We start from the raw sequence: 25,033 nt of genomic DNA, 5'->3' as shown, positions 1-25,033 counted from the left end.
AATAAATACAGTATGTACATTTACAAATGAATAGCTGCTATGAGTGGCCTTGTTGTCCCTGTCAAGGAATACCATGGTCGTGGACACCCCAACAGGCACAGGCAAGACACAGGATGCAATATACAATGAAGAGAGAGTGGGAATAGTGCAGTATCAATATGAGGTTTAAGATTAAATATAAATATAGTGCAAGGCAGCACAAAGATGATGTGTTATGTAAGAAGAGGAATGCCGGTGCAACACAGATGTCTTCTTTAAGGTTTAATTTAAAAGGTGCAAAACATGACTAACGTTTCGATGTTACAAACGTCTTCATCAGAGTCCTTTCAAGCCATTTCCCATCTATACATTCACATTCATTCATTTAGCAGGCACTGTTGTCCAAAGTGACAGTGACATACTGTATGTCAACTGTATGTCAATTACGAAAGATTACACTGTCCCCGAAGCAAATAGAGGTTAAGTGCCTTGCTCAAGGGCACAACGGTGGGAGTCGGGAATTAAACCCACACATTTCAGGCATGTTAGTCCAGCTCCTTAATTGCTACACTACCAGCCTGCATAATCTGTATATCTCTAAATATCCAAAGGGCCCTTTGTCTATATGTTGTAAGTTTATTATCAAACTGTATCATTATCATCAAGTTTATTATCAAAATGAAATACTTGAAGGCATTATTATATCCTGTTATAAACAGAAGCACTGAAAAAGTGGACTGAGCTGTAATTTAGTGTCTCGGTTGCTTGTAAGTGACTTCAGTCTTTCCCCATCATCTTTACAAGAAGCTGGAAGAGAAGCACACACAGTTAATATACTAAATGCTTAAATAAGCAGTCTTGAGATACATGCTATCATGTACACTACACAGTACAGTAGTAATGTATTTTTTGTTTATCTAATAAACGGTGAACTTATGTTTTGTTTTTGATAAACAGTGACTTTAGGTTACCCAAAAAGTGAACTACGACTGGTGGGAAACTGCCAGATGGCGCCTTTTAGACTGTGTGAAATCCCTTGCACATACTGTAGTAGCATCACTTGCACATAGCATCTCTTGCCGAGAACTTAAATCCAAGTTTATATTTGTAGCGTTCATGTAAATCATTGCCTGGAAACTTTCTCGGCAGAATCAGAGCCCTGAATGACCCGTATATTTGGTGGCCTTCAGCCAGTCATAGAAACCACTGTAAACAGTGTTATACTTCCCAGTCCAAGCAGTCATGAGGGCCCAAACAAATGTAATGTGTTTTATTTTAATAATAGTAGCCTATAAATGAGTATAATAAAACAAGGTAAACTACCGCTTGCAGTGAATGAAATCATGCAATAATAGCTCCTCCCACCTGTGTAAGGTGGTAGTCTGATTCAACAAATTTTTCCATGATGTCGAAATGATCTGTGTTTGCGACATCTTCAAATGTGACTTTCATTCCCAAGGACTTCAAAGCCTGTCCAATTATTAAAGAAGAAAACATGTTATACAGTTAATAAAGACAAAATCTCCATCCTTTGCCTAATGACCTCACTGGGTTAATACAACTTTGCTACAACAATAATTATAGGCAGCTACTGCTATGACACGAAGGTCTTTATTAGCCAATACCACCCATTTGCTTATTCCATGTGGTGGCCATTTTGTAATGAAAACAAGGCTGAGGGGAGGAACAACATCTGTTGCACCACTCTAGTGATAGGTTTACAGTATGCTATGTTTAAAGTGTGAAATTAGTATTTTAAAGACTCCCTCTAAATGGAAAAGTGTGTAACAGCACTTGTTTCCTCATAATAGCAGGACAAAATGGTGAATGCCGTTATGAATACAATCCGATAAATCAATGCAATATCCTTGAACTTGATCATGAATTATGTAGGCAGCCGTGGCCTACTGGTTAGGGCTTCGAGCTTGTAACCGAAGGATTGACAGTTCGATCCCTGACCATTCCACGGCTGAAGTGCCCTTGCGCAAGGCACCTAACCCCTCACTGCTCCCCGAGCGCTGCAGTTGGACAGGCCACTTCTCTGGATTAGTGTGTGCCTCACCTCACTGTGTATTCACTGCGTGCTGTGTGTGTGTGTTCACTAGTTCACAAATTGGGATAAAATGTAGCGACCGAATTTCCCATGGCTATTTTTTGCGTGCTTGTAAGTTTCACAGTTGGGCTGAGTGGGAGATGTTAAAATTCACAAATCTATATTTCTCACATGCTCTAGATATAAATTCGCTTATTCCATAATACTACTCCATACATTTTTTAGACCAACTGGTCGAGTCAAAGTAAAACACTCTAGAAATGTATTAGTTAGCAATATTTTTGAATATTTTGAAAATTCCACTCTTACCTTGAAGTAGTCTTCTGATTGTCTCCGGAACTCTGGGGAATCGTTCTGTGCAACAGCAACCACAATTTCTGATGTAGCAGAGGAGACTTTCAGCTGCTGAAGAAACTGCATAGGGCTGTTTTGCAAGGCTATCTCCCTATGTACAAAAATGAGAGTCAACAAAAAATTCTCTCAAAAGTAAACAAATGCTTAACTACACGTAACATAACTATGCCAAATATAATTGGCCACAGTGAAAAACAGCTAAAGCTGCCAAAGAATCTCTGGAGCTAAAGAAAATTGATTCTTACTTGTTCATCTTGAGTGGCTCATTCACAGATGTGGATATTATTGGTACAATATCATAAATTCCGCTCACAAGGAATGCACCTGAATATAAGCAGTAAGACTTCATTAATGAAAGAAAAATGGAAAGACATAAGCCTATACTGTGGCTAGTTTCTAAAATTTGGGATGGAGAGGTCATTGGAATAGCCTATATGTTATGTTATTTACATAAGTAAATTACAGTAACAATGTAACTCTTTCTAGTTACTGAGAAAAAACTCAATTAATTGAATTGAACTGTTGAATCATTTTGTGTGAAATCAGACGAAATCCAGGAAAATGGTTCCAGCACCGACTCAGATTTTCCTCAACGCTTGTCTACACAAGGTTTAGGTTCGATAACTAAAACCTGTGAAAATGTTTTGCTCAATTCTATTCTTTTCATAGTCTATTTGCCCTTGATTGTTTTCACTCTCTAAAAGGCCTTATCTTGGAGGCCATGTTTGGGCATTCATATCTTAAAAGTATTATTGCTAGCCTGACCAAACTTTGTAGAATGGAAGACAGAAATGTTCTCAGTAAGATTCAACCATTAAAAGTTTGTACCACAGTCTCATTGGTTTTATATAAGTCTCTAGTTTCAGAAAAAACGTGAAAAAAAGTGATATTGAGGGTCTCAAAATTATTTTACTGGGACACACCTGCGATCAAACTTCCCCACCTGAGGACTTATGAACTTTATCAACTTGACATGTTTGGCAATCATGGGAATGTAGGCACTTATACCAAAGATCCTTCATTACTCCGCTTAAACCTTCTCTGCTAATACCTTTTATTTGAGGAGTGACACTGTACTGTGACCAGTCTGTAGAGAGGACCATGGCCACAAGATGAGCACCTGCAGAATGTCCACAGAGGTATAGTCCACTTGAAAGAGAATAGTAAAAATGTAAATACATGTAATTCTGTAAATACATATTTTGTTTCATGTACTGTAGACACTGAGAATTTTACAATCAGGAATTGTCTTACAGGTATTTAAGCTCTAGTAAGAAAACATGTATGTTTCTTTGAACATACATTCTAGTCCCATATAATCCACCTAGACCCTTACGATCACAAAATACTGGACTTCTTGTAACTCCAAGGATTTCAAAAACTACAGTAGGAGGCAGAGCTTTTTGTTACCGCGCACCTCTCCTCTGGAATAATCTTCCTCCCTCAATCCGTTTAGCAGACACCCTCCCTATTTTCAAGTCTAGACTTAAAACATATCTCTTTAGTGCTTCCTATAGTTAGGTATGGTGCAGTGTGGAACTGCAACCACTTCAGGGTTTCATTGGAACGGACCACCTCTGCTGTGGACTTGTGTGACTGGTGCTCCAGTCATGCCTGCCATGGTGGCTACCGACCACACCTGTGCTGGTGCTGACTACCCTCCACCATGCCTTAGTTATGCTGCTATAGCATAGCACTGTCATGGACTTCTCATGTGTCATGCTGTACAACTCTCTCTCCCCTCTCCCTCTGTCTCTCTCAACTCTCCCTCCTCCCTCTCTCTCTGTCCTGTCATTCAACTCCCTCTCCCCTCTGCCTTTTCCCTCTATAGTATAATAATTTATATTCCCATTTATATACTTATTAATACCAACCATTATGATTTATAGTAATACTAACACACTTTATTTCTCTTCCCTTTCCCCTATACCTCACTTGTGAGGTGAACCATTACCAGTCATCAGCCATCTTTGTGCCTGGCCCTCATCACACCTGAAGTCCCATCCCCCTGAGTGCCATTGCCATCATCATCCCTATGATTGCCCTACCATCGCCTGCTGTGGTTCCCTGCCAGGATCCCTGGGCCACACATCCTAGCGACCCATTACCCTCCAAAATTACTAATGGATTACTGATGGACTATTTATTCCCTATACTGGACTGCTTGAACCTTCTGATACTACAAATGACTTTACTCTACTTAACTGACCCTAGGCAGATGGGTTGGGCCCTTGAGTCGTGGATCTGTCTGAGGTTTCTTCCTATATATATCTCCAATTCTAGGGAGTTTTTCCTTGCCCCTGTTGCTCATGGGCTCTCTTTGAAGGTTTGACGCTCTGTGAAGCGCCTTGAGACATGTGTAATGTTTTGGCGCTCTATAAATAAAATTGAATTGAAATTGAATTGAATTGAACATTAAAAATAATTAGAACTGCGCTTCCAAGGAAGTTCCATTGCATGCAATGAGGTTGCTAGGATGTTGCTATCATAATTCAAGTGGTTGCTAAAGTGCCTATGCACCTTATCACTTCAATGCTTCATCTCTCTGGTGCGAAGTGAGTGAGTGTGTGAGGCCACATGGGCTCATAGGTATACTGTAAATGGGATTGGGACAGCACTTTGAGAGATCACACGTACCTTGTTTATATCTTGTGCTGTTGTTTAACTTTGTAATTTCCGGATTTTCCTATGGTTTCTGCGGTAAACGGCACAACACTTCAAACTGTGGGTAATTCCCTTAGTTGAAGTCTACCTAAGCAGACTCGCGGTAAGGGCTCGGTAAGGGTGTGCTCAAACCCTTACGCCCTTTGAAATTCGACACTCGGACAGCCGTAAGTCCTTACTAATTTCTTGAGAACGCGCACGAAACGTGCAGTATCCCAACTTCAGCACCACTTTGCCTTCTTGGCGATACCTCCAATCTAAATTCAAAAACCCTTTGCTGATTTCTCTAGCTGTCGCTAAGAAAGTAGTCCTCCAGAACTGGAAATCAAGGAAGTCATGTCACATCACACAGTGGACTAATTTAATTTCAGAATACATCTGAAGATTTAATTTCAGAATACATCTGACGCTCACCAAAAGAAGCATATGTCAGCCTTTGAAGAAATATGGAAACCATTTATAATCTTGATCAAATCCAACCAAACATAACCTGCAACCATATACTGTATATCCCTTCTGATCAACTCCAACAGTAATTACCTATTCACCCTGTCCAAGCACTGCCTCTTGTCTCTGGTCTCTTGTTGTCTGTCACTGTGTTTTGTCTCTCGTCTGTCTGTCTCATATGTCCTATAGTCCTATGTCCCCCCGTGAAACAAATATGAAACATGTTATCATGTTGTTGTAATTAAGATTGAGAATATTTCAAAACAAAAAAAGCTGTAATCAAAAAACAAGTTGTCCCCTGAAGAGGGGTGGTGGTGGTGGGCAAAAAAAAATAAAAAAAAAATGAGGAGAGGATCAAACCTTATGTGTGAATACTGCTGTATGATGGATACCACACTTTTCCGCACCTGTGATACCATTAAATCCATGTTCCCTGGCATTTGACAGAAAAAGGTGAGTGTAAAAATTGACACCCAATTTTTAAGCATTAGACCATTCTGCTTCGGATGACTATAAGATCAGATGGAAAAAATCCAAGTACCTTTGGGGGCAATGCTGTAATCCACAGCAACCACAGCTACTCCTTTTGGAACCAAAGGGGCCGCTATGAAACCAGACTCTGCCTTGCTACAAAATCAAATAAAAAATATACAAAGGTAAAATTAGCAATTATGCAGAAAAAATAACAGCAGAATAATGGAATACACAGACATGCACACTAAGGCTGCATAATTATCATTTACATGATTATTTTGATCAATATTGCGATCACGATTATTTATCACGTGCCATTTATTATATGGAAATTCTACGGCTACCTTGACTATAACCGTCAATGGACGATCGATCATAACTTCTAAAAGACAAGTTAAAAATATTGGCACATTATTACATTACTGGATTCTAAAAAATAAGGTTAACCAGTTTTAGAGAATTATTGGTAATAATTACATCATTGTTGCATTTGTACAACCTGGTGAGTGTATTTAATGCTTACCTTAAAAACCTGGTGACTGTATTTAATGCTTACCTTAAAAACTGCCAGTAACCTCCATGGATATAAATTAGCAGGGGACATTCTAATAAAACAATACAACATAGATACTGTAAGTTATGTAAGTGAGATAATTAATATAAGAATAATAACACTTGCTTAGATTTTATTTTTGCAGTATGACAGACAGAGCAACCAGTACAGCCTACCTGCAGATGTGATGTGTGGCATGTACACGTCCAATTTCTCATCTTCTCCCGGTCCATACGGCACATCCAGCAGCGTCTGAGCTATACTGCAGGCGGTTTCTGTGCCTAAACATACATACGCATATCACAGATGAAAACACCATACCACTCTAAGCTTCATTTCACTGCTAGTTACGCCCCTGCTGTCATAAATCAATAAACCTTTTCCAGACCCACTCTCAATTCTAATTGAGAAATTCTGCGTGCTAACCAGGCCAACAAAGAATCATTGTAGTAATTCTTGCTCTTAGTTCCCATCCGGACAGCGCCTGTTCTGAGGCACACAATGTACCACCCCACATCAAATCAAACACGAAGACAACCATTGAAACTTAAGAGAGTTTGTGCTTCAGCAGGACATATCAGAGAGGGCCAGTGAGAGAGTGAGAGAGAGTAAACCTCAAACAGAATTTTCCATTTCACAGACCAGGGCTAGAAATGAACAATGTCCCATTAAAAATGGCAGAAATTGCAAAAACAGAATTCAGGGCAACTGGGGGATAACTTTTGAGCCCTGTCACAAACACATTTGGAGTATATCTACAAGGACATGCCTGTAAAAAAAAGAAAGTCACAATTAGCAGAATATCCCTCAAGTAGAAACTGAACTGTAGTTCAACTAAAACTATAGGTGTGCACATATTAGGAAGTTAATCGACATTTCAAAGAACACATCCAGAAGACAATTCATCCCAGCAGTAATAAAACAGTATAGACAACTAAAATTAGCCAGTTCCCTATTTCTGCTAATGGTTGGACCGTGTCCGTGTGTAAACACCCCGTGTAGTTTTCCCTGAGTTAGTGCCTTGACCGTTCAAACACTGGCACTGGCTAGCCTAAATGTTTGCTTTTATTGAACAAACTGTGGAGAGTCAGACTATTCAGGGTCTCTAACCTTTTTGGGAATAAGTGCTACCTGAACGACTCAATTTCATATTGAGGGCTACTCACTTGAAACAAACAGGCCCTCACCCCTCTGAGCTAGGGTAATATAATATATGTTTTTATATCTAAATGATCAATATTATGCATAAGCCCTTATAAGAAACACTAACGTCAACATTAAAGCAGCCTTAATAGTGAACAGACACATACTGTACATGTACTGTAGGCCTCGCCAAAAACGCTTAGACATCTGATTCTTCAGCAGTTCAAGAAAAACAAAACACTTCAATTTTAATATGCGAACACTACCAACATTTTTGTTCATTTTCAACTTGCTTGGAGAATCTAATCTCATTTTTAGAATTACCCAAAGTAAAGAATGCAGACTTAAAAGACTGTGATTTCAGTGGACAATCCGTTTTAACATTTCAACAGCCACCACTAGCACCGTGTCTGAAGACACAGTTAAGGAACATCTGAAATCTCTCCATGATCTGACAAAAAAAAAGGTTTTGTTCTTCTGCCAAGTAATGCAGAGCCCTATTTCATGGCATGCATGCCACAAGTCCTTGAACAGTCATGCAAACCCTATGACACAAACATGGAGTGGCCACGGAACATGGAACGTGGACTCTCACTGACCTTTTGAATGCCATTTAAATCAAGATAGAACACCAGCCAGTCTTTGATTTTGACAAGAGATCCTCAGGAGGACCCTCTGATGTGGTGAAGAGATACCCAAATGATGTAGGCTTCCCAAGTTTTTCAAAACTGTTATCCAACGTCCAACATTTCATCTGATGCTCACCTGCTTTCACCGATGTCACATGAGCATTGATAACTTCATCTCCAGACATTCTGTGCGACCACTGACTCGGTGAGTATTGCTTCTCCAGCTCCTGTTAAGATCAGTGTCCGTCAATCAATCGTAACAGCCTGCATAATCTTTACAGGCAATGATACAGTGGCAAACAGTTAGGAAAGAAACTCATCATTCTCAATAACCTGTGGCTGTGAGTTTCATTTTCAAACGTTTTCATGCATGTCTGGATAATATGGGTGAGGAATGTTTAGGAGACAGACTATGCACGTGTGTTTTAGTGCAAGGCCCTAATCTGACCTAACAGGGGAACACTTTCTGCGTGATCACATTGGACGTGAACATGCGCCAGGTCAGACATTTTGGTAACACTTTACTTGACGGGTTCATTCATAACACATTCATAACAGCTGTCATGAACTGCACATGAAGCATTCATGACTGATTCATGAAACATGACTCAACATTCATACCAGCACTTTCATGAATGTGGAAGACAAAACGAGGAAAACTTGTCAAAATAAAAGTCCAACAATCTAGTAATCCATATACAGGGTATTATGAATCCTCTCCAGCATTTGTAAACATCTCATGCATATTTTATGAAGTCTACTTCTAATGTCACTTTACTATACGAGTTATGAAGTATTCATCATACTGGGAAGTGAACTACTGACCATCTGTGGACCTCTAAATGGTTGGACATTCCTGTATATATCTACAGTATATACAGTCATTGGTGTAGACAATTATGCATTCGTCAGAGGTTACCATCATAAAATAAACAAACAGACAAACAAAAAGTTACATTTTCCTGGACACTGGACTTCCCCGTTGACTAAGATGTAACATGATCAGGTTAGCTAAAACAAAAAGACAGCAATGCTGCTTTGCGATTGTTGGACTTTTATTTTGACAAGTTTTTGACGTTTTGTCTTCCACATTCATGAAAGGGTTGGTATGAATGTTGAGTCATGTTTCATGAAACAGTCATGAATGCTTCATGTGCAGTTCATGACAGCTGTTATGAATGTGTTATGAACGAACCCGTCAAGTAAAGTGTTACCTCGGGGGTGTCACCCTCGGTGAAATGATTCAATATTGTTATATGCACAAGCTCTGTGCACTTTTCAGTCAGTTAGATCAGAGAAATCTGGTAGCCTATTGAACTCTTCGATTATGATTTCTTAATGTCATTGCAACCGTTTGCTAGACTAGCCTACTGACTTTAGTTGAAAACGGTAGATTTATACTTACATCTTTATCCATAATTTCCCACTGAAGCATGATCGTTGTACCGCTGGCACGACTTCACGAGTGACAACTTAATTGAGGAGAGGACACCTTCCAACAGATCTGGGGCAAAGGCACGGGATTTCGCCACGATTTCCTGTTGAATTGGGTTGTTGCAACAGCAGTGTGCAGACTTGCAGTAAAAATGCTGTCATTCGTTTTCAATATCAAACCAACAACGTTACGCCTACGTTTTCAAGTCCAAATGTCCGTAGCCTACGGTTACGTTTTCTGACGTTGTAGGTTACTCAAAACCAAAATGAGAAAGTCAGTTGTGTCGTTTCATCTGTTCATAGTTTTATTTACTTTCCAGAACACAAGGGGCGTGACCCGGAAATCGTCACCGTTGACGTAGGTTGAAGTGTGAGGCTCATTCGGAAAGAAGTTACATGTAACATCTCTGGTTGAATAATTCTCCAGGGGCTCAGCTAAACGTCTGTGAGAAATTACCCTGGCATGAGTGTGATCATGTCAGTGTTCTGAATGATATTCCAGTTCAAGCTGTAAAAGTAGCCTATTTAGGAATCCACATAACCAAAAGCATAGCTGACAGACAGCAGTTAAACTTTGCATCAAAAATGGGCAAAACAAAAACTATTCTTAACCCTTGGTTGCAAAAAGACAGCATGTTTGGTAGAAGACATGATGTTCTACACATTCCAATAGCGGAGCGAGTGGGGGGGCAGGGGGGGCGGTCGCTCCGGGCCCACGGGTGCAGGCAGGGGGCCCACCTTTGGCCAAATCTATCTTGCTGAATTGTTGTATTTAACGATGCTTATATGTACTGACTGCTAGATGCTACTAAAGATATCCCATTAACTGCATGACATAGGCTACAAATTTCTGCAAAGTTAGTGAACACGTTAGGCTATCAAAGTCAGAAGTAGCCTAGGTCTATATGCACATAATTTGTTTGAGCAGCAGAGACAATAGGTTACGCACGCACGCAGGCTCGCAAGACTAGGCCTATTTTTGTTGCTTTTTACGCGGCGATAGGCCTATTTGCTGTTTTATCGCCATAAACTGTTAAGCTAATTTACTAACTTAAGACTCATCATGGATGTAAACAACGAAAACAGAAAGGATGGAGGCAGCAAAGCTAGAGGCGTTATTTCAGATGGGCAAGAACAAGGTAGGGAATGGGTGTGCTTGTCAGAAAGCTACGTTAGTATAGTAGTACTCTAAGGCTACTTTTTAACGGACCATGCACGAACCTAACCGTGGAAAGGACAAATATTGTCAGCGCTTTGAAAGTCTTGTTGCGCGCGCGCGCGCGCACGCACGCACGCACGCAGGGGGAGGGGCCCACTATAGGTCTTCGCCCCGTCTAGAGTGAACCATTAGCTCCGCCCCTGACACATTCTCTTTTGCATAATATGACACCAGCGACACTTCATGGCTGGGCATACATAGGCCTACACACACACATACACACACACACACACACACACACACACACGCACACGTGCACACAGTTAACATTTTGCCCATGACTCAAAATAGCCGCCCATTTATACATTGATATATGTAAAACAGGTTTTCCTTCAGGGCTGCCATCTATGTTGTCACGTAGTATACAACCATTTTTTCTCCACATTGTTTGTTCTACTTTTGTCGCTTAGTTGCTGCATATTTTCAAGTATGTCATATGTCTCTATGCTTTGCACAAATATCCAGGTGGCTTTCTTGGGATGTTTATCGGCCAAAGCATTGCCTTTAGAAACATCATCAGTTTTGTTGTTGTGTGTTTCGCATTTGATCAATAAGACCAATAATGATTTATTGTAGTTTTTGTACCTCCTAGTCCTTTGTAATGATTTTCCAATAAAAATTATTTGACAAAAAAAACATCATCAAGACAGTATCATCACAGCGTTATTCTCTTTTTAATGTGTGTTTAATGATTTACAGCACAGCACTTCAACTTACATTTGTCAAGGGGCACAAACTCAGTCTAAAATATGCCCCCATAGCATAGTTTTGTAGCTACCTAGAAGCACTAGCCACTAGCAGGATAACTCGATCCATGTAGCACCGATTTTTTCTTTCCTTTTTCCTACCAAAAGTATTCGATGACCTCAAACGGAGCTCTATGTAAAAAACAGCTTGAGTTCCTAGTCAAAGCAAAGCAATGATAAGCAATCAATTGCACAGCTTGATTTATTTTTAAACAATATACTTTGTGTAATAATGATAGCAATTCTCTTAGCTAACAAACTGGCGGTTGTATGTGTTCACTGAACAAAGATTATGAAAATATAGCACAACTTTTGCATCTAAAACTTAATTTTAACCGATATTAGCGCTGAAACTGTTCAGAATTCTTTACTTTCTGCTGACGAAACAATGAATGTCCTCCAAGGGGAAAAAGTGTGAGATTTCGCCAATTTAGTTTTACTTATTTTGAGTAGGCCTACACTGTTCGCCAAAGGCCATCATCTCTGGGCCCAGCTTGATCAAGACGAAAGTAGGCCCTGATTTAGCCTATAGTCTACTGTATGACTTCAACAAGGTTGTTATTTAGTATCATTCTGTAGCTTACAGTAGGCTACAGTATCAATCACACCGGCGCAATGCTACAGCGGACTGTACTGCCACCTCGTGGTGATACGTTGTAATACATTTCGCGCAGCTGCGTGAATCAGGCAACGCATGAAAGAAACGGGCATCACAATGTAACACCCACTGTACCTGGGATTTGCATAAGTCGTTATAAGACTTACCAGTCATATTGTCATTTTTTTAATCAGCGAAATCATCTGAATTCTTATTTCTAGCACCCCACCCCAACAACATGTTTTGCTGTTCACATTTGTTCTGCTGATCTCATGATTATTAGATCATCTGGAAGGCCTTCCATTGTCACTCTTCTGAAAGAGCCCATTCGGGTTAGGAAATCCAACATCCTCTTCTCTCGCGCTCTCAGTTCACAGATAAATACTTTACAACCTACACAGATTAGTGACATGGATGAAGATACAGAATGGAAAAATGGTGAGATGATGAACATTTACCGGACCAACGTTTCAGAAAATAAGTTGCAAATACTTGATTTCTTGATGTCAAAATGATTGATTACGTTACTCTTTTATGTTTATTATCTTAATGCTGCTCACCTATTGTTCTCAATGCTGAAAGAAGGCACTCTATCAAGCGTTTTGCAACACTGAGGTCAGAAACTTTTGGGAGTATTTGCACTGTAATCACAGATGGATTATCACCCAGGAGAGACCCCGGATACTGCACACATACAAGAGAAAGGACACGTGTAGAGAATATGGTGAAAATTGGTTTTAAATACAGTGCAACAGTTTTCAGACCCTTTCAAGTGTTCATCAATCTACACACAATGCCCCAATATTCCACATAAAAACATCTAAACTAAACACACTAAACATCACCAAAAACAGTGAAAAAAGAAGCCAATTACATTGTTTACAAGCACACCTATAGGTAAATTGCTGATGTTTGAAGACAAAGGTAGTTTTCACCAAATGTTGATTGGTTGGGCTTTTTATATCTTGTAATCAATGTTCTGGGCTCTGAATCTTTGAAACACACTGATGTGTATTTCTTCCAATATTACAAAAAAAAGCAGCTTGATTTTTCATGACAATGTGTGTCCCACCTGGTCCTTGAAAGCAGTAGATTTGTCATCGGTGAGTCCCAAGGCATATCCACAAACTCCACTTTCATCCTCCATCAGGAATGCACAGTTGGGTGAGGGACAGAGTTGACCACATACAAGTCTAAACAGCACAGTACAATTAATATATTTATATTTAATTTTCAGTCTCAAAGTGGGCATGAAAAATAAAGGAGTCCAGTTTATATGGCGTACGCCATGTTTCACGTACAGATGTATCCAGAATGTGCATTCTTCCCAGATTTATCCACGCCAGCTGTGTGGCCTACCCACATTTCCAGTGTGTATTGTCAGTTGGCATGGTGTTTTGTTCAGTTAGCCTATTAGCCTGTTTGATGCTCATTGCGCTCAAAGTAAATCAAACCAGCTAATAGGCTAACTGAACAAAACTGAACAAAACACCATGCCAATCTCTAGGTATGGTGAAGGGTGTGTGATGATGTGGGGCTATTTTAGTTCCAAAGGTCAAAGGAACTTTATCAGGATGTATAGTATCCTGAATAAATGAAATAAGTGGCCTTTAAAAATAATTTAAAAAGTGCCTGCCCTGTTAACCCTATGTGCTAAATTCCCATAGTGTTACATAGGGGTGCCAATATTTTTGACCCCAGTATTTTGGGAAGAACTTTTATTTATTTATGATACATTATTCATTCACAAAGAAAATTGGTGTCCTTAGAAGGTTGGATTTGCCTTCATTTTATTACTTAAGCCATTCAAATGTCCAATTTCCAAAAGATGATTTTATATTCCTCTTTTTAGCCAACTTTAGCATGGGTGCCAACAATTTCAGCCATGACTTTATATAAATTATATATATATATATATATATATATATATATATATATATATATACTTCACCACTGGGAACAGCTGTTCAAACAGCACAGTTAAAGTGATGGATCATCTCACCTGTCACCCAGTGACATGGCTCCTTTGGTGGCTGGAGATCCATGAGTTTCCTCACACATCACTTCTTGAGAGATCTGCTGCACGGCTGACTGTAAAAAGATGTTCGTATGGCACAGTGACAAATGCACATTAAAATTAGATCAATACGCAAGAATTTTCTGGGACACAACACAGCAGTGAGACTAATTTTGGAATATTTCATTTTTGATTCAAGCATGTTGTAGAAAGTGTTTTCTCCTTTTTGTTTGTGTCATCATGTCTAACATCTTAGCTGTTCTAGAATCACTGGAATCTACAGCCTAGCGGTGTGATGAAATGTTTTCAGCGTTTCATCAAGCAACGGAGCAGCACAGAGGTTTCTGAAAATAAAGCTTATCATGCTCAGGTGTACTAACTGGCAGAAATATACTTTTAGACCAAAATATTTCCAATAAATCTTCTTCTAAAACATCTTCATATATTTTTTTCTGTGTAACACTGTATCTCTGATCCCTCTGATGGTGCACAGTTCACAAACTCAGTCACTCCAAGTAGGCCTGATGAAGATTCTACAAACCTGATCACTTTGAGTGTAGGGCCGAATAATATAGGCTTTGGGCCTAAAGGAGTGGTGAAAGACATCCTTATATCCATGATTGGGCAGCATCCTCTGTAGACATAAATATTTTGTTGTTAATGCGCTTGCCATACTTATTTCTCATTTTGATAGATAGTACATGAGTGTTACCTGAAACTCTCCTGATACCCCTCCTCTGAAGCCCCAGGGCTCAGGATCATCAATCTTTTGCTGATCTGAGAGTGTTGTTTGTCTACCTGTTGTATTATGAAACACAGTTACTAAACTGCATTTCTAACTCGGACATAAGATTAAAGTTTATGCATTTAGCAGAAGCTTTAACTAAATAGAAAATTGACAGCACACAGTGAATAACAGTAAACTCTTTTGGATATCATTGTGTGATCTTACAAACAGTGAGACAAAAGCATGACAGAATTAATTTATCACTAACTGTCCACCGGTCAATATCTGTGCAACTATTCGGACCTTGAGAAATTATTTTAAAGCGCTTCTGCTTGTTTATAAATCACTAAATGGATCAAATTACCTAAAGTAGCAGACATGCTTCAGCAGTAGCCTACACATTCAGACCTCTCAGGTCTCAGGGGAGATGTGTGTTAGCAGAGGTGTGGACTCAAGTCATATGACTTGGACTCGAGACAAAATTAGAAATGACTTGCAACTCGACGTGGACGTCCATGCTATTGACTTCAGATTTGACACAGACTCTGTCCCCTTGACTTGTAATGATGTGTGGCATGAGTAGAATTATTTGTACCTAATAAAAACATAACTATTTTGTGCCCATACCAACTTCAGCAACCTCTAGTTCATCGTTAACGTTACACCTGCAACTCAGCGCTATTTTGCATGGAATGCAGGGTCTTCTATTTAGCATGGCAAAGGAAGGTATGATCATCAATCACCCAGACAGAAACAAATATTGAAATATATCTGTAGGCCAGTTTCTAATGTTTACATTTCAAAAATGTATTGCTAAAACATATTTCAAATATATTTTGTTGTGTATGGGGGTGTGACAGCCTAAACAATTTATAGTGATCCCTCGTTTATCGCTAGGGTTACGTTCCAAAAAGAACCTGTGATGAGGGAAATCCGTGATGTATAAGGTTGTATCTTTTATGTTTTCTTTTTTTATGGTTCAAGTTTTAAGATGGATGTAGTTGTAATTAACCTGTTTACAGTTAAACAAAAGATCCTTCATTACTGACCTCTCTGGTTAAACCATGCTGGGACTGAAAACAATTTAATCATTACACATACATATTTTGTGAAAAAGTGAATAAACACTTTTGAGTACACCCGGTATGAAAAACAAACTGTTCTACCTAGCTCGAGTTGTTTCAGCCTAGATAGTTAGCATTTACAGTTAGAACCGCAGTGTTTCCAGGCAACTACAGAGCTAGAGTGTAGTGCTGTAACGGCCTAGCTGCTTCACCAATTGTTTTTGTTTTCTTTTGTTCTTTTGACTGGTGACCTCGACAAACGGAGATCTGTATGAAAAATCACTGACTGCACCTTACACAAGATGACAATGAGATATTGAAAACATAACCAACCTATAGTTTTGACAAAGTCCCTGGCCATAGTCACACCACTCTTGATATCACAGATGAAGTTGTAAAGGTCATACAGGATTTGCCGGTTGGAGACATTTGAAAGCCGGTTAAACATCTGGACCACTGCCTCACACATCTTGTCAAATTCTTCTGCTCGGGCACGCCATTCAGTGTCCTTCAGATTCAAAGAAAAGTTATCTGAAAGATCTCGCAACCTCAACATTTCACACAACCCACAACCCATTTTACAAAGTGTCCCAGATATGTTAAGACATAAATAAAAACAGAATGTGATAATCTTCAAATTTTGTAGACCCATATTTACTCGCAAAAGGACACATACAGCATGTTGAAACTGACTATTTCATTAAAAAATATATGCTAGCAACAAAATCTTAAGAAGTTGGGATGGGGATGGGGCAAAATAACTAACTGGCTTTGCAGGGGGAATATAACAATAATGCTTCTAAATGTACAATTTGGGGATTTCATTATCTATCCTACATAATCATTAGAATACTCAGAGAATCCAGAGAAATACAGTGCCCTCCAAAAGCATTGGAACACATGCTAAAGTTTACAATATAAAATCATCTTTTGGAAATTGATGTTAATGCCTTAAATGAAAAAATGAGGAAATATGCAACCTTTAAGGACATATTTTTTTTTGTGAATGAATAATGTATTGTAAATAAATACATTTAGTTTTCCTTAAAATACAGGGGCCATAAGTATTGGAACGCCTATGTTAAATTCCCATAGAGCAGGCAGATTTTTATTTTTAAAGCCACCCCCCCCCCCCCCCCCCCCCCCGATAATGATGCACATTTCAACCTTTGGAAATATTGAGCTAATATACTGTATGTTGAATCTTACTCCTCCATTTGTTGAAATGAGCAATGTATAAATGAAATGTATAATGTATAATGTATTATATTTGTGTGTGCATGTACAGAAACTATTTTACAGGTAACACACATACCTTTCCCGTGTTGCGGTCTGAACTTCCAGGCACAAATCCCACTGAATTGCTGTTGGATTTGAGCCAGTGCAGCTCCTGAAGCATTTTAAGGGCTGTTGGGCCATGCTCATACGGTAAGTAGAAGAGGTCTGACAACAGTATGAGGTCATCTAGGGTTAAGGGTTCAGCTGTGAAGAGGAGCTTATCTCTTGGACCAGGGACGTAACATGCATCTGTTTGCATGGGCACCTCCTCATCAGCTCCCCTCTTTGGCTGTCCTCCTTGGAGTGAGTGAGAGCGTACCAATTAGGAACACACAAGTCAACAAGTGAATATGCTATGAAAATTGACAACTGTAAATTCAGCGCTGCTGAAAAAAATCTCTGGTGCACAACACCTGGACACGGACTTTAAATCCTAACGTCATTTTGAGGTCGCATTGTCGCGCGTCTAGTATATACTGCACATGACTCTACATCTACAGTGATCCTGACTAATGGCCCTTAAAAGTACTCTGCAAGAGGTGTTGACATGAGGCCTCATATGACTACTATCTCTGCTTAGTTTTCTGCATGCCCAAGTGATATTTATGTCTGGATGAATGTTGCGCCTTGGTAGAGTGGAGAAAAATTGCAGAATTTATGCTCGTCTTACCACCTAGTGGGTCTTGAACACTGAACTCTACCAGCCACTCAGAGAGTGCCAGCTGCAGCGCCTCTTGTGGGATGTAATCTTTGACAATTCGATTATTTCCACCTACAAGGAAACAATAATATTGTGTTAATTATTTTTTCATGATAGGAAGACAAAGCTTGTGTTCTCGTTTTCCTCACTTCTTCACATATGAAATCCATGTACTTGTATTGTAATTTTTCACTTTCCTTGCATCTCCTGATGTACAAAGCCATGCAAATAGTGACATTCACACTGAAAGTTGTGTACACAGAAGAAACAAAAACAGTGTGAAACTTGACACATGCACACATCAATGCAACTTTTCTTTGTACACCCTAATCGACATACAATTATGCACATAAACACAAGCACCATACTCATTTCCTTCAATTGCACTCATTTAGTACACTAGCTACTGTAGATAGGCACTGGACGACACAGACTTCCTCTACAATCAAAAAGTGTACTAAACTAAACTAAAGAGTGAGGTAGTGTACCGGTCGTATTTCTGTCGGTGGAGGTAAATAAAGGCCGGTCTCTAAAAGGGGCTGTTGTCACTTGCCTTGTGTTAATTTCCTATTATAATTACAGTGCATGCAAATGTTCTGTTCTTCCTAGGCTTCTTCTTCTTCTCCTAACCAAAATTTCTGCATCTAATTCAGCTTCAACCGTTTAACGTAGAAACTTGGTTCAAACTTTGTTACGTAGGTCTTGAAAATGAGACTAAGTGAATGTATATGTCAGTTCTGTAAACTTTATACTTTTTGAGATATTAGCAAAATTCAAGCTTATTTTTCCCCATTGACTTTGCATTGCACTGCACTGCTGTGAGATCACAAAGGATGCTGATTATCTTTACCATGGCTGTAGGATTGGCACCAAGTAGCCAAGGTGTGAATGGCTACAAAGTTGAGCTCAAATTCACAGTTGGGATTAGTAAGCATGCCTCTGAGCTTGGGGATGAGTTCGACAGGACGGTCCTTGAATGGTCCCAACATCATTCTTTGTGGGTCATAGTCATTGGCATGGATGTTGTCCCAGATAACTGGTGCTCTTTTTATGACTTGTGTCACTTCTTCAATCGACTCGACCGAAATCACTTTAGATACAACCTTTGGACCTGTGTCAACCAAGAGAAGGAAAGTATGCCATTTTAATTTAATCCTTTTAAAATAAGGACAACATATCATTTCATTCTAAGTAGCACCTTACCTGTCCACAGCACATCAATCTCTGGATATAGTTTCTCCCCTACTGTGAGCAAATAGGGAGATTGAGCAACACTGGGAGTGCAGAAGGTTTCACAGTAGTCTGAGGAGAAATGAAAACAAGTTATACTGAAGCACCTCTCTCTTCCATGTCCAACTGTCAAACACTGCTTGAGGCATCTACCGCTGCTGTTAATATATATTTTTGCTGTTTGTTTGTTAGAGTAAGTGTTTGAGTAGTGTTGAACTGTGTCTGCGCTGAACATTCAGACTAAATCCCTGCTGGAGAGGATACTGGACTAACTCATCTCCATACCTCCATAAACCTTATTCCAGCCTGTGAGCTTCATATTAGCTATTACCCTGGAAATCCAGAGTTCTTGTTAGTATTTGCTCAGTGGGTCACTCTGACAATAATAGTAATGATGCTCATTATCATTGCTCATGTCCTCGGAGCTGACCTGCACCAATCACATCAGTGTATCTGATATAGGCGGGCAAGAGGCTGAACAGATGACGATAACATTGCAACATGGAAGTCCGGAATCAGTCGGTAAACATTGGTCGTAGCGTTATCCAATTGCAACGTCGTTGCTAACTTTTGTAGAAATGCACCCCTGATTGGTTAGGTCTATCCAATAGTGTGCAGATTCATTTTTCCCTGTTTCATTTGAAAAACGGCCCATTTCTCCCCACATCACACCACATCATACCACATCATACCGCTCCCACAGTACAGACCCCATAACTCCCTCTATCACCCGCCGACACACTCGCACACAAACAGGAACACCCCCTTCCCCACACACACTTGTTTTGATGCACCTGGCAAACATAGTAAAACGTATGGCAAAAGGTTTCCACTATTGTAAGGCTACTATGCAGAACAGCTGTAATCTGGCCAAATACACCTATTTTGCAGTCATGAAAGAAATTGAAGGACAGAGACCATTGAGACATCATGACGCAGATATTACTTCTACTGGACATCACAGCTTTATGATTAACGTAAATGAGATTAATGTAAATGAGAATATTAAATTTCTGCGACACATAGAAACATCTTATGGTTATTGCCATAACCAGAATTTTGTCCCTTAATCAGAATGGTGTGCATTGAAACGATGTCAGTGGCTGAATCCCAAAGTGAGCCCTGAGGACTAAGGACTAAAGACTCACAGACTTAATTGATCTCAGGTGCTAAGTGAGTGAGTGTGTGAGACCACATGGACTCAGATAGGTATTTGGGATTGGGACAGCTCTTCACAAGATCACATGTACCTTGGCGATGTTTAAGAACTAAGACGTTGCTGACATTTGCACCATGCAAGTGTGTCATTCTGTTCTTTACCTTTGTAATTTCCAGATTTTCCTATGGTCTTAAACGTACACTTTGAACTGTGTGTAATTCCCTGAAGTCTGCACCGATGCAGGCTCACGGAAAGGGCTCGGTAAGTACTCAAACCCTCACGCCCTTACAAATTTCACGAGAACGCGCACCAAATTCTGTGAGTCCGTACTTTGGGATTGGTCCAGTCTTTGGACTCACCTGTTGGGCAGAACAGGAAGATCTTGGGCTTTCTTAGATGCTTATACAGTTCATTGGTCATGTGCACTTGTGCACTGGCTAGTGAACTAAATGCATCTTTATCAGCTGGGCACATCTCTGGCTCTATGTCATCAAATAGCACAGCAAATGACCTACATCCAAATCCCCACACCTAGTTTACAAAGATAGTAGACAAGAGAAACAACAAATGTTTAACACACTATGCGTCTCATTCAAATGACAGGCAAAGAGCCTCATGCAGAAACTAAAGCTACAGTATCATGTGTTGTGCGGGAGCATTAGGATTCAGTATCTTGCTTATAATTTGCTCATAATATTAAATTAAATTAAAATACCAAACAGCTTGTTCTTACTTTCTTCACTCTATGACTTTATGCTGATGATTATAACATGCATGCTAGAATTACAGTTGGACTGTACCTCTCCCGACTGGGTATTACTTCTTTGAATACATTTACATTGCATCTTTAATAGTCTACTGTATCTTCCCATATCTTATATCTTTTATTGTGCACATAAAATATCTCACTGAGACATGTAATAGTTGTACCTGCTCTATTTTTCTTTTGAGAGTGGCCATTTCTTTGGGATTTGAGAAAGTGATGTCCAGTCCAGGAGAGATGGCATAAATAAATTCCACATGATGCTCATTTGCAGATGCAATGAGATTTTGGAGTTCCCCTTTCAGACAAGAATAATAATAAAAAAGTTAATATGAAAATAAAAATAACATGAATACAATAGTTTAACATAAATAGATCGTAAATGACTTAAATGAAAGATCAATAACATGGTTAAACTGTTTCTCGAGGTACTGTCGGTAAGAAAACAAAAACTAAACAAATCGGTTAGCTAAATTGTTTTCATATACCGACAGTCAGGGACGGATTTGGGGGGGGGGGGGGGGGGGTCTGGACCTACTTCATTCAGAATCGAGGAGTGAACTTGAAACGATTGGGCCTGATTTTACCCGTGCCTACAACGCGCATATGCTCGATGTCATCGTTAACACCCGCCTCCCCCCATCCCCCCCGTTCGCTGATTGGTCCGGTCGGAATGCATCCTGAGAAATCGAGTTCAATGGGATCAGACCCAGGCGTAATGAAGGGAAATGTTGAAGTTGAAGACCAGTTATGGCTGGTTTGTCTTCCACCACTTAAGAGGATCCTCTCTAAGAGGTGTCAGAGATTCGCTGAAAAAAGTGCTCATCTCCGCGTCAGCACCTGATGTGACTGCCTCAGTATCGCTGCTACATGGTCAGGTTTTTTTGTCATTCCGATTTAACTATTCCAATTGAAAATGATGTGCCGTCTGTTTGGGGTAGGCATACGTTCTATTCCGACTGAGGTGTTTTAGGCTTTATGACCACTTTTTATTTCCGAGTGAGCTTCCGTTTCTAATCGGAATAAAAGTGTCTATGGAAATGAAATGTGGCTGTCATTTAGTGTGAATTGTCAGGCCTTGTTCCTCCTCAGGCTGTTCAGTTGCTGTAGTAGGCTAGCAGGCCTAGCAGATCACGTCTTGATCTGATTCAGAACGGGACACAGCCTCCTGCACAAGCAACTTTGATTGACACTGTTCTGTGTCACTCGTGCGTATGCAAGCGTGTAGGGTTTGGTTCGGTGGGGAAAAATTCTAAGGTTCGGAAACCAAACTCCATCAAAAAGTCCAATATTTGTCCGAATCCGAAACCGAATCCTGGATTCGGTGCATCCCTACTTTTTGGCCACAAAAACAAAAGTAGGGTAGCTGAATATAAATCTTCGGCTGCATAGACCACAGATCTGGAAACTGTAGCTTTCTTCTGGGACTCAACAACGGTTGTCAATGTATGATACAAAAACTCTACAATGCCAGACAGAGATAACGGCCTCCTTACCAGCCTCCTGTGGAGTATAGAGGTCTCTCCAATACATTCTGTGTTTGTGGTCATCTTTAGGAGCATATAGATATGCATTCAACCCCCATTTCTGTTCCCTAGTATATGTATTGACAAAGAAGCAATACACACACATAAACATTTGAGGTGTGGCATATCTGCACTGAAATGTCACATGAGCTATATTATATTTTGAACAAGACAGGGCTGTTAATGTAAGGCCATTTGTCAAACTAGGTTATTGAGAGGCAGGTACTGTTTATTACCATACCTCCTGAAAAGTTCTCTCCTCTGTTCCATAGTCCATGGCCGGCCATAAAAACCTAGATAATGAAACAAAGGTTAAAATATGATGAAAGAGGACTGTGCATAACTACATTTATTTATTTGATGGGGACAGACAAAACTGTCTGTTGTCTCAGGTCATTATCATCTATTGTCTCTAGCTAGTTCTTAAAATAATTATCCAGTCCTTTATGATGTCTGCCTGTGTAACACCCAAAACACTAACCAGCATTATATTTCAGTGTGAAAAAAAGTATGCTTGGGGTGGGCAAATATGATATTTTTTGGAGGGTGATCATATCTTAATGCTGTGGAGTTTACTTTTGATAAGAATTTAAAAATGTTCAACAATGTTCTGGTAAACACAGTTTAATGTTTACAGGAGAGAGATGCACATTTTACACAACGTCCCAAATTTTTTTTAATTTGGGGTTGACTGTCACTAAAACACTGTGTGAAAAAGAAATGTCTTATGTTTTTTTTAAACACACTATATTGTCTCAGACATATAGGGTTTTACAAACTGGAAGGGGTGGTAGCTTGTGCTTAGTAGGCCATTGTATGTAAACAGGGAAAGCGTAGGGGCTTGGGTCAAAGAGACCCCCAAAAGAGTTTCACAGGTTTCTGGGATTGAACATTTACATGCAAAGCTCTGCAGGGATTGTAGGCCAAATTGTTTATGTCGCAGGGTCATTCCGTGTGAAATGACCCAATTTCGCTAAATTTGGCAGGTGACCCTTTCCGGAAAAAATCTGAAAAAAATCACAGGTGAAACCTAAATCTAAAATCCATAAATCTAAAATAGTATATCTGTTTAACTAATCGTTGCAAAACTACAGCCCTTTGAAATGTTAAACATTGTGGTGAACAATCCTTTCCGTTCAACTTGCAACATTATTGGCTCTTTTGGCATTTCACACACCTGAGATATTTTTCGGATTCTTTTTGGAGAGGTGACCTGTCAGCCACTGGGTGATTTGACACCATTGTGTACTCAAAAAAACACACAGAAGTGGAGTAAAACGCCTTTTCTCCACTTTGTGGACATTGCCATTGTCAATGGTTTCTTATTATTTTTGGCAGCACAATGCAAAATCTGGTGTTGAACCTAGGTTACGTAGCTACAGCCAGATAAACTTTTGAGAAAATCTATCGTGACAGATGACAGGCATTTCCGTCGATTCAGTTTTTCAGCATCGCCTGCATGTACAGTAGCTGCTACTCAGTCATCTTTCCATCAAGTACACAGCAGGAGCTAACTAAAGTAGCTTTCATGGCCCCTGAGTGTAGGCAGCTGTGTTTTACTAGTAAACAAAATTGCTTTCAGATTTGGCTTTCTGCTGAAGGGGATGCGGTTTGCATTTTAATTCATTTAATAATTTAATACTATGTTCTTAACTCTGCTGCCTGAAGATGCCTTCTTCTTCCGACCAACTTGTAATATGACATATTTCCCTTGATGTTATGTTATGATAATTTGCTACTTTACATAAAAGTGGGTGTATGTTGAATGAGCTCAGACTATCACTTTGCATCCAGTGAAACCAAGCCAATGCGGTTACTGCAAGGAAATGTATTAAACAAAGTTATGGATCCAAGAAAAAATATGTGTTGCAATCATATGTGTTGGTTGTTGTTTTCATTACTGAATGGCCTATAGCTTAGATTGTTCTTGATTTTTCAAGTAAGTATTTAAAAAATGTACTCACCCTCTACTACACCACTCAAAAAACTCATTTTTTCCCCAAATCACAGGCTTTTTCCAATGATATGTACAATTGGCTAATGGCTCTAGTGGCTAATGTTTGACAGTAGGCCCTCCAAGCAAGTATGTACTTGAGACTGAAATGATATTTCCTTTTGTGGGAGGAGATGAGGTCAAAATTCACTGTCCTTCCGTCAAGACCAAAGGTCTTTTATTTGCAGCACATATGAACCACACCAGTTTCTTATTGCACCTTCAAGTTATATAGTTTTTTTACTGCTAAGGATAAAGAGAAATAAGGCTCTTATCATTCGTC

At 39.6% G+C, this 25,033-nt stretch overlaps 3 protein-coding genes across 3 annotated transcripts; all 3 read right to left on the bottom strand.

Moving 5' to 3' along the window:
- Nucleotides 1-42: 42 nt before the first annotated feature.
- Nucleotides 43-10,054, bottom strand: afmid (arylformamidase). The gene is made up of 11 exons (XM_062555733.1): nucleotides 9,702-10,054; nucleotides 8,433-8,523; nucleotides 6,701-6,805; nucleotides 6,528-6,576; nucleotides 6,039-6,124; nucleotides 5,858-5,930; nucleotides 3,438-3,535; nucleotides 2,632-2,710; nucleotides 2,342-2,477; nucleotides 1,345-1,449; nucleotides 43-786 (listed from the first exon to the last, which is right to left on the bottom strand). Exons 1-11 carry the CDS (start codon nucleotides 9,729-9,731, stop codon nucleotides 757-759), a joined length of 882 nt encoding a protein of 293 aa, XP_062411717.1. The 5' UTR covers nucleotides 9,732-10,054; the 3' UTR covers nucleotides 43-756.
- Nucleotides 10,055-12,423: 2,369 nt separating this feature from the next.
- On the bottom strand, nucleotides 12,424-13,470 carry LOC134102366 (protein O-GlcNAcase-like). The gene is made up of 3 exons (XM_062556451.1): nucleotides 13,366-13,470; nucleotides 12,854-12,977; nucleotides 12,424-12,686 (listed from the first exon to the last, which is right to left on the bottom strand). Exons 1-3 carry the CDS (start codon nucleotides 13,438-13,440, stop codon nucleotides 12,544-12,546), a joined length of 342 nt encoding a protein of 113 aa, XP_062412435.1. The 5' UTR covers nucleotides 13,441-13,470; the 3' UTR covers nucleotides 12,424-12,543.
- Nucleotides 13,471-14,291: 821 nt separating this feature from the next.
- Nucleotides 14,292-24,749, bottom strand: ogal (O-GlcNAcase like). Its single transcript, XM_062556449.1, has 13 exons — nucleotides 24,722-24,749; nucleotides 22,999-23,050; nucleotides 22,728-22,825; nucleotides 21,399-21,529; nucleotides 20,828-20,999; nucleotides 19,283-19,381; nucleotides 18,930-19,190; nucleotides 18,050-18,151; nucleotides 17,417-17,676; nucleotides 16,435-16,609; nucleotides 15,023-15,108; nucleotides 14,852-14,944; nucleotides 14,292-14,384 (listed from the first exon to the last, which is right to left on the bottom strand). Exons 1-13 carry the CDS (start codon nucleotides 24,747-24,749, stop codon nucleotides 14,292-14,294), a joined length of 1,650 nt encoding a protein of 549 aa, XP_062412433.1.
- Between the last annotated feature and the right edge of the window lie 284 nt (nucleotides 24,750-25,033).

The sequence above is a fragment of the Sardina pilchardus genome, chromosome 15 (genome assembly GCF_963854185.1).
Source record: "Sardina pilchardus chromosome 15, fSarPil1.1, whole genome shotgun sequence".
Classification (NCBI taxonomy): Eukaryota; Metazoa; Chordata; class Actinopteri; order Clupeiformes; family Clupeidae; genus Sardina; species Sardina pilchardus.
Note: the sequence above shows the minus strand (reverse complement) of the source record. Positions and strands in the feature narration are given on the sequence as shown.